This window comes from Brassica napus, chromosome C4 (genome assembly GCF_020379485.1).
Source record: "Brassica napus cultivar Da-Ae chromosome C4, Da-Ae, whole genome shotgun sequence".
NCBI lineage: Eukaryota > Viridiplantae > Streptophyta > Magnoliopsida > Brassicales > Brassicaceae > Brassica > Brassica napus.
In genome coordinates, this window is record NC_063447.1 from 62,121,295 (window position 1) to 62,131,098 (window position 9,804).

General features: G+C 39.1%; 2 protein-coding genes and 1 pseudogene across 2 annotated transcripts; 1 reads left to right on the forward strand and 2 right to left on the reverse strand.

Moving 5' to 3' along the window:
* Positions 1 to 329: 329 nt before the first annotated feature.
* On the reverse strand, positions 330 to 2,337 carry LOC111205553 (annotated as a pseudogene).
* Positions 2,338 to 2,438: 101 nt separating this feature from the next.
* LOC106395320 (cytochrome P450 76C3-like) lies at positions 2,439 to 4,982 on the reverse strand. Its single transcript, XM_013835819.3, has 4 exons — positions 4,512 to 4,982; positions 3,330 to 3,846; positions 2,992 to 3,270; positions 2,439 to 2,913 (listed from the first exon to the last, which is right to left on the reverse strand). Exons 1-4 carry the CDS (start codon positions 4,901 to 4,903, stop codon positions 2,572 to 2,574), a joined length of 1,530 nt encoding a protein of 509 aa, XP_013691273.1. The 5' UTR covers positions 4,904 to 4,982; the 3' UTR covers positions 2,439 to 2,571.
* A 2,254-nt stretch (positions 4,983 to 7,236) lies between these two features.
* LOC111202282 (receptor-like serine/threonine-protein kinase At2g45590) lies at positions 7,237 to 9,532 on the forward strand. The gene has a single exon (XM_022694949.2). The coding sequence runs from the start codon at positions 7,328 to 7,330 to the stop codon at positions 9,365 to 9,367; it is 2,040 nt and encodes a 679-aa protein (XP_022550670.1). The 5' UTR covers positions 7,237 to 7,327; the 3' UTR covers positions 9,368 to 9,532.
* Positions 9,533 to 9,804: the final 272 nt, after the last annotated feature.

Here is a 9,804-nt window from a genome sequence, read left to right on the forward strand (position 1 = left end):
GGAGGGGAAAAGGTGATGACGAGCGGATCTAAGGGAGCAGCGGCGTGGGAGACGACGACAATACGAGTACAGATGTTGAAGACGACGAAGAAGAAGAGAGAATACGTTATAACACAGACGGAATTGAGGGCCCGACGCCGGTGGCCATGGGCCTCACCGGCTTCGAGATGTAAGAGCGGCGGCGGCGTGGTTATGTTCTCTCTCTAGGGCGAACTCGTCATTAGGAGCCTATGTTTCTTCCCTAAAAAGCATTGTTGGACAAGATTTTGTAAGAGAAGATAAGTTTATTTATCTAATGAATGAAAGTTGTGTTTCAAAAAAAAAAAAAGAGTAGTTGAGATTATTTGTGTTTATTTAAAATCATAAGGTCCAAAATTATTCGATTTGTGAAACTATATTCGTACTTACGAAACACACGTGTACCACAATGGCTAATTAATGGGCCGCTTCATGATGGGAATGGCGTGTAACGGTTTGGTCTTATGCAATGTGAGACCAAATGTCTCGTCCATGTCCAAGTCCTCAGGATTGATGCCGTTTGGAAGCTTCCAGTCAAAGGAATAAAGAAGAGAAGCAAGCATGAGATTCACAGTCTTCACAGCCAGAGGCAATCCCGGACAAATTCTGCGTCCGCCTCCAAACAGTGTAAGTTCATAATCTCTACCTTTCACATCAGTCTCTTTACCCAAAAACCTTTCTGGCTCGAACCGGGTTGGATTCTCCCACACGCTCGGGTCTCGTCCTATGGCCCACACGTTCACCAAAACTTGAGTGTCTTTAGGCACCATGAACCCTAGAATCTCTACATCCGATTCTGCTTTTCTGGGGACGAGTAGTGGAGCAGGTGGATGTAACCGGAAAGTTTCCTTCACAACCTTTCCTTCACAACCGCTTGTAAATATGGAAATTCTGATATATCAGACTCTTGAACAATACCATTTTGGCCTATCACATGATCCATCTCAGCCCGAGCCTTCTTCATCGTTTTAGGGTTACTAAGTAACTCTGCCATTGCCCACTGTACGGTACTAGAGCTTGTATCCGTGCCTGCCGTGAACAGGTCCTGATACATGAGTACATGATCCATTATTGTCTAAATTTATAGTTCTGTCCCTTTTATCATCATCCCTATGACCAGAGCCGGCTTAACATCAGCATAGGTCCTTGGACAAAAAAAAATTAATCCCCTATTATTATAAATATCCAATATTTTAATTATATTTTAAAATAAATTATCTATTTTATATTTTTTGGTTAAAATATTTTATATTAATACATTAATAACACTATTTAAATTTAAATCTAATACATATATGTTAATAAAGGAATAAACAAAATAAAATTATTTTTAAAATTAAATGCGTTTATTAAATTCTACAAAATCAATATTTAAATAACACAAAAGCTAAAACATCAATCATTTAAATTAAACGGAATATGCAATAGGTAAGACTTACAGAGAGAAAGTGTTCGATATCATTAGTGTTGAGCTCTGCTTCATCTCCTTCGGTAAGATGGAGAAGCGCATCCACAAAATCACCGTCCGTGACATCTTTAGGGTTATTCAACAATGCTTTTTCTGCTATTTTAGCATCGATGAACCCACGGAAAACCCTAAACAATCTCTCTATATTGTCTTTCATCTTTTTGCTATTACCTTGAAGATCAAGAAACCGCAGAAATGGAAAGTAGTTAGCAGCATCTGGATTTCCAATAGCTTCCATGACACCAATCACCGTGTCTTGAAACCCATTCAACTTTTTAAATGGATCATAGCTACCTAGATCGACCGAAAACAGGATATTCGAAATGATATTAAGAGTTGTGGTGAATAATGCATGAGAAATGTCGACAGCTTTTTCTCTCTCGCTGCTTTCACTCATAAAGCTTATAAGATCTTTCACTTTATTCATCCTCAAAGCTTTGGTGGCTTCCATACGCTGCGGTGAGAAGAGCATAGTCGCTGACAGTTTTCTCAATAGTCTAAAAACAAGACATAAACATATATAGACAAGATAACCACCCATTAGTCAACTAAAACCATAGAAAATGAATAATTAAAATGGAAAGTGATATTAACTATACCTCCAACGAAGAGAGGATGAAGGAGCCCAGACAAGGGAAAGCTCTTGGTGATTGATGGAATTTATCGAGTTATTAGAGCCACGGTTAGACAAGACTTGGTCGTGTGTTCTTAAGACTTCTCTTGCAGCTTCTGGTGAAGTTATGACCAAACGTGGTCGATAAAGAAAAAAAATACATAAATTTTAGAAAGATCTATCAATGTTTATGTATGGTCCAAAATCATCGTTCCGGTGGTTAGATCCGAATTGATACAAGTGGACTCCTCTTGTCGTAAAATGTCAAAACGATTAAATTGCGAGTAAATCAACTTTGTTTGGTACTCCGCAAACCAGCACGTTTTATACATGTGTGTATTTGCACTACTAGCTTAATTTTGATATCATTTTTGCGAACGTCGTACAAGAATACAAACAAGAGACATTCAACATGACATTATTGGGATGAGTACAACGGAACAAAATTATATACATACGAGATTAAGAACACTTATAAAGACGACCGCACAGATCTTTTGGTGGGTACGGCACGTAGAGGCTTGGCCTTCCGCAAGGTAACACCGAAGGCATCAGTCATGTCCATGTTTTCAGCAACGACTCCCTTTTGAGCCTTCCAGTCAAAGGAGTAGAGAAGAGACGCAAGCACCAAAGACATTGTTCTAAGAGCCATTGACATTCCTGGACACATTCTTCGTCCCGCTCCAAACGGTATCAGCTCAAAATCTTTGCCCTTCACATCGATTTCTCGTAACAAGAACCTTTCTGGTTCAAACCTCGTCGGATTCTCCCATACACTCGAGTCTCGTCCTATCGCCAAGACGTTCACCAAAACCTAAAAAAGAAATTAGGTTAACGTGCTTCCCAAGTTAGTTATACGTGGTGTATTTTCACGTGATATGATGTGATATACCGAGGCGTTTTTAGGAATGAGGAAACCAAAGATGTGGACATCTGATTCTGATTTTCGAGGGATCAAAGGAGCTGCTGGATGCAAACGAAGAGTCTCTTTCACAATTGCTTGCAAGTAAGGAAGCCTGGGGATATCAGATTCTTGAACGACACCGTTTTCACCAATCACCTGCCGTATCTCACTCTGAGCTTTGACCATTTTCTCTGGGTTACGGATTAACTCTGACATTACCCATTCCATTGTACTAGAGTTTGTGTCTGTACCCGCTGTAAACAAGTCCTACATATATAGTTATTAGTTAATAATCTAAGTATTTTTACTTAATTATCAAGACTTACTTGAAGAAAGTGTTTGATATCATTCAAACTCAGTTCTGCTTTGTTTTCCTGTGTAAGATCCAGAAGGGTATCTAGCATATCGAAGCTCGAAATATCTTTAGTATGAGATGATTTTTTCGCCATCCGAGCATTCATGAAGTCTTGAAAAACCTTGAATAGTCTCTGTGTGCAAAGAGTTGCTTCTTTACGGGTGCCTTGTAGATCAAGAAACCTAAGAAACGGGAAATAATCTCCAACGTTGGGTTTTCCCGTGACGTTCATCAAGCTAATCACCGTGTTGTGGTACTCATGAGATGACTTGGAATCATGGGTCGCGAAATCAGTGGAAAACAAAGCATTTGAGATGATATTGAGAGCTGTGACGAAAAAAGCACGAGCTATGTCAACAGCTTCTTCTCTCTCACAACATTTGTTAATGAAACTCATGAGTTCCTCCACTTTCTTCATCCTTAGAGGCTCCATTGCGTTTAGGCGTTGCGTTGATAGCAAATGCATTGTTGTTGTTTTCCTTAGCAACCTGAAATGATATAAACCTTCAATATTTTTTTAATTTTTTTGTAACATGTAAACCTTCAATATAAAAAACAATCCTGAAATGATATGGATATACATATTTGCCAAAAAAATATGCTAAATGTATATGACAAATTTAGGTATGATTGTTTCCGTTTTGTGCTTTCAGCGACGTTCATTTGAACAAGAAACATTCTTTAAAATTCTATAATTTACGTCCACAATTGATCTATAACCCCATGCACAGGGCCGACCCTGCTATAAGGCAGGTGAAGATTTATGTAGTGAAAATAAGACCACATTTCATGTGATTTTCTGGGCAAATGGTTGGTTACCTTGTTTGACTTAATTTGAGCTATCATATACTTATTCTATTTTTATCTTATCCAACATATTCTCTATGTTAACCATATTAATCTTTATTTTAAACCATTTTTGTGTTGTTTGTGGCACCATTTACCATTAGTATCTTATATAAAAGGCCACAAAAATTATTTTTTGCTTTAGGCCACTCCCAACTACGGGACGGCACTGCCCATGCAAGCCAACAAAAATAGAAGATATATTAGATTTCTATTATACTATGGCATTCCTCCTCACTCTTTGAATAATATAATGGGGGCTTGATCAAGTTCATATTCACATTGAATAAAACAAAACAAAAACTACCTCCAACGAGCTGAGGGAGGACCCCATGCGACAGAATATTCATGGTGGTCAAAGACTCGAACCGGATCGTTAAAGGTTCGGGCAGATAAATGATGGTCTTGCGTCTTTAGTGCCTCTTTTGCTGCCTCTGGTGAAGATATGACTATGGTAGTTAAACTTCCAAGTTTTAGACCCATTATTGGTCCATAGATTTTCGAGAGAGCAGTGAGCGAACGGTGAGGACTGTATCCGACTTGGAATATGTTTCCAACCACTGGCAGCTTTGGAGGACCCGGTGGAAGTGTGGCTCGACTACTGCCGCGAGAACTGCTTCTCGTTTTCACGGTGACGAAGAAGTACAACAAAAGGAAGCATGATGAGACTAAACATAAGAGCAGAGACATAACGCACATTTCAGGATCACGACCGATTTGCTTTACTTGCTTTTTTCTTTATGATAAAAATAAAATTATATAGTGCATATCTTTATATATATATATTGAACAAACTATATCTCCTTTCAAGATAATCACACGTCCGTAAAACTGTCACGTACATGGTTGTAACTCTTAAAGAAATCAAGACACATTTCAAATTCTTGGTGGACCGATCGACTCATTATATACTTGTCGTGCGATATAAACGTCCATATTTGTCTATGTGTCTTATACATAGCACGTGGAAAATTTGTTTCAGAAACCATGTACAATCATACAACCATGGAGAGCTTGATGTTCATTCTGAAATAAAAAATAAAATTTGATTATCTGGTAAATAACCTTGAATCAAATGGTTGTTCCTATTATCAACAGACAACAGTTAGTGTTAATTCTTGGATGATTCTGTGGAACATAAACAAAAAAATTATGAAAAGATAATAGAACATTATAAACTTATAGTAACTTTTAATATATGCAACGGTGGTGGAGAGTTGGAGGGCCAAGGTCACGGCCCCGACAAGTGTTGGCTGTAACGCTCCGTATAGTAGTGTTGAAATTTTTTTAATTTTTCTTTTTAAGAAAAAAGGGGTTAAGTTGTGGAACTCACATGAATATTTCTATTAGACCATGATTAACGGGAAGTTCTTAGGTTTTTTAGCCGGTTCTTAGCTTTTTTAGTTAAAAATTAAGAGACGGGTTTTTATATTCCGCTAAGAACTCCACTATAAGAATACCTCGTTAATCATGCTTTTACTTTACTCAATCACTTCTTCTTCTCTGATCTCCATTCTCTTTTAGAAAAAAAAAAACTTATAAAAAGACTAATCTGAATCTGCAATAACCTGAAAAAGCTTTGTGTGTTGTCTCTTTTCTTTTTGCCTATTTTTATAGATTCCCTTTTCAAGTTAATGTACCAAAGTCAAACCCCTAATTACACCTAGTGACTTGTATTTTGGTTCAGAAAATTGGGTAAAAATGTAAAACTAAAAACAAACAAAGCGAAAATCCAACAAGAGTAAGACCAAAGCGATAAAAGGCGAAAATCTGAAAAGGTCAAAATCTCATCACCACAAAAAGCGACCAGAACAATGCCTCTTTTCTCTGACGTCACTAGCACGTTTGCATATAAAAAGGAACAGATCCATAGAATTAAAAAAAAATCTATGATTATACAAAAAATAGCTATAAAATATCTAGCTTCTGTGTAGATAGTTTCTTTTTGATCTAATCTAAATTATTATAGTTTTGTAGGATAAGTACCCAAAATTATTCAAACATTATCACATGGCTTAGTCAATAGAACAACTTCTTGTTCTTTAATCAATGGTCCCGATTAACTAATTATCACCGGTTAGCTCTAAAAGCATCTCCAAAAAAAAAAACTCTCTATTATAGAGTTTTGCAAACTCTATATTTGAAGTTTCAAGGTGTTTTTCTCCAAAAACAAAACTTCAAATTTATCTTCAAAATTATTTATAATTTACACTATACTCTTTATATTTGTCATAATTAATATAAATCCATAAAACTTTTGTAGATAACTAGCACATATATAAAATATTATAGTAATATTAATTAATACAATATTACACTAAAATATAAAATTATAAATAGAAATACATAATTAAATATTAAACTACAAGAAAAATACCACATTATTACATAAAATTATTTTAAAATGCTTCATTTTCGGTTATACAAAATTTGTTTGGAAAATATTTTAAAAGTTCTGAAGAAAATTTACTAGACTATTAGTGTTGATGTAATATTTAAATTTGTGTAATAATTATGTCTTCATGTATATATCTTCTTAAAAAAAATTATTAAGTTTCTTTTGTAATATTTTTGTTGTCTAATTCTACTTTTAAAATATTATAAATCTTATTTTGATTTTTAAAAAAACTTCTATATGTAAAAGTATACAAAAGTTTTAAAGATTAAAATTATGGATGAAAAAATATTTAAGAATCATAAATGTGATGTATAATTAATTATAAGGACCAAGATGCAAATAAAAAGATGAAACTTCAAATTTAGAGCTTTAATTCACTTCTTAAAACTTTAAATTTGAAGTTTTGAAATTTTTTTTTGGAGAGCAAAAAATTTTATATTTGAAGTTATAGATTTTCTCTTTGGAGATGCTCTAAACCACCACGCTCACACGACGCATGCGCGTGAAGTCGAGTGAGGTTGACTTCACCATCACTTCCCCCAAATTAAATCTCATAGGTCCACTGTGGGACCCTTTCAAACTAAAAACCCGAAAACCCTCGTGAATCTCACCGTCACGCGCCTTTAAGAGCACCCGTTTCCCCCACGCTCCCCTTATCACCTTCTCTTCTATGGAATGAATCCTCCGACTTGAATCCAAAAAACTTCTTCTCAAATCTTCCGAAAATGCCATCACGCCCCTCTCCGCCGGTTCATAACCGTTTCCAGACGCTTCCGGTTATCCTAACCGGTTCCCTCGCCTTAACCGGAGCCTTACTCGTCCTCCTAACCATCCTCCTCTACCGGAAACTCTCCCGGAACCGAACCGCTCCCTCGGATGCCTCTCCTCAGCACTACCAATGCCGCCGCTTCTCCTACTCCCAGCTCCGCCGCGCGACGAACTCGTTCTCCGACTCGTCCCAGCTCGGCCACGGCGGGTTCGGCACCGTCTACAAAGCCGATCTCCCGAGCGGCGTCTCCCTCGCCGTCAAAGTCATGGACTCCTCCGCCGGGGCCTTACAGGGCGAGCGCGAGTTTCACAACGAGCTCTCTCTCTCCTCTCGCCTGGCGAGCTCGCCTCACGTCGTCTCCCTCCTCGGATTCTCCTCCGATCGGCGTAACCGGAGGCTCGTGCTGGTCTACGAGCTCATGCCTAATCGGAGCTTGCAGGAGGCGCTTCTTGGTCCTCTCAAGTGCGAGGAGCTTATGGATTGGAGGAAAAGGTTCGAGATTGCGACGGATGTTGCTAAAGGGATTGAGTTTCTTCACCATCGGTGTGATCCGCCGATTATTCACGGCGATGTGAAGCCGAGTAACGTCCTTCTTGATTCCGATTTCAAGGCAAAGATCGGAGATTTCGGTCTGGCGAGGGTAAAGTCCGAGGCTTTGGTGAGTGGTGGTGGGGACGAGACTAGGATTCTGATTGAGGAAGACGATGATGGGAAGAGAAAGGAAGATGATAACGGGTCGATTCTCGAGGAGTGTGAGAGTGTGATTACTCTGTTCGAGGAGGGTAACGCCGTGAATTTCTCGCCGGAGAATGATTGCGGAAGCAGCGTTTTCACGGCGTCTCCGGGAGGGGGATTGATACAGTCGCCGGATAATTGTGATGTTAGCGTCTTGATGGAGACGTCTCCGGGACAGGCATTGATACCCTCGCCGGAGAATTGTGCTGTTAGCGTCTTGACGGCGTCTCCGGGACAGGCATTGATACCCTCGCCGGAGAACTGTGCTGTTACCTCTCCGGGAGGAGCATCACCGGAGCAAATGAGTGTGGAGAGTGGTGGGAAGCAAAAGGTGGGTTCGAGGAGAGATTGGTGGTGGAAACAAGACAACAACTGTGGAAGCAGAGGAGTGGTTGAGTCAGGAAGTGTGAAAGACTACGTGATGGAATGGATTGGGAGTGAGATTAAGAAAGACAACAAGGAGTGGATCAAAAACGGTGATGGGTCAGCATCATCATCGGTCTCTAAGAAGAAGAAGAAGAAGAAGAAGAGGAAGCCTAGAGAGTGGTGGAAGGAAGAGTTTTGTGAAGAGCTAACTAGAAAGAAGAGGAAGAAGAAGAAGAAAAATAAAAGAGGGTTAAGCATTGAATCTTGGTTTCACAGAGACAATGATGATGAACGGTCTCATAATCCTACCAAGAGGAAAAAGAGGAATAGTATAGACTGGTGGGTAGATGGGTTAAGCGGAGATTTAAAATCAGTTAAAAAACAAAGCCAAGACTCTGGTCTATGGTGTGACGTGAATGTTCAGAAGAGTGGTGGAGTAAGCAGCACACCGAGCATGAGAGGTACGGTGTGTTACATTGCACCGGAATGTGGTGGCGGTGGTGGTGGAGGCGTGTTGTCTGAGAAATGTGATGTCTACAGTTTCGGGGTTCTGCTCTTGGTTCTTGTCTCGGGGAGACGGCCGTTGCAGGTGACCGCATCGCCTATGTCGGAGTTTGAGAGGGCTAATCTGATATCATGGGCTAAGCAATTGGCTTGTCATGGTAACTTATTGGAGTTGGTTGATAAGTCTATACATTCTTTGGAGAAAGAGCAAGCGGTTCTTTGTGTTACTATAGCGTTGCTTTGTCTGCAAAGGTCTCCGGTTAAGAGACCGACGATGAAGGAGATTGTTGAGATGCTTACCGGTGCGTCTGAGCCACCGCATTTGCCGTTTGAGTTCTCACCGTCTCCGCCTATGGGGTTTCCATTTAAGTCAAGGAAGAAAGCACGGTGAAGATGAGCTCAAACAAGTGTAGATTTGTCTGGTTCAAAAACACTTAAACCAATTGCTAGTTGTAGAAGCTGTTTAATTCCATAACATTAGGTTCTTGCAAATAGTTACGAAGATTAGTATGTCATTGCAGACTCTTTCAACTACTAATGCAGAATCTATTATTCAGACCACATTTTTAACCATTTGAGCTAGAAATATGTTGAATCTATGTACAAACGAGAACCTATAAGTGAGGAAAAGAGAATAATAAGAAGTAACGAAAGTAAATGCAGAAGGGAATGTAAAGATATTGTGGGCATGGGATTTGATTCAAACAGAGTGCATTGCCACTGAGCTTAATAAAAGTAAAAACATTGGTGTTTCCTAGAACTAGAACTCTGGTCACTGAGTCATATGCTTATTTTACAATTGTAGAGATGAGAGGACACAACACAATA

Coding starts and splice junctions, on each gene's coding strand:
- LOC106395320 (XM_013835819.3), bottom strand. CDS start 4,903: ATGTGCGTTATGTCTCTGCTCTTATGTTTAGTCTCATCATGCTTCCTT. Junction 3,847..4,511: donor CCTCCCTCAGCTCGTTGGAG/GTAGTTTTTGTT, acceptor ATATCATTTCAG/GTTGCTAAGGAAAACAACAA. Junction 3,271..3,329: donor ATATCAAACACTTTCTTCAA/GTAAGTCTTGAT, acceptor CTATATATGTAG/GACTTGTTTACAGCGGGTAC.
- LOC111202282 (XM_022694949.2), top strand. CDS start 7,328: ATGCCATCACGCCCCTCTCCGCCGGTTCATAACCGTTTCCAGACGCTT.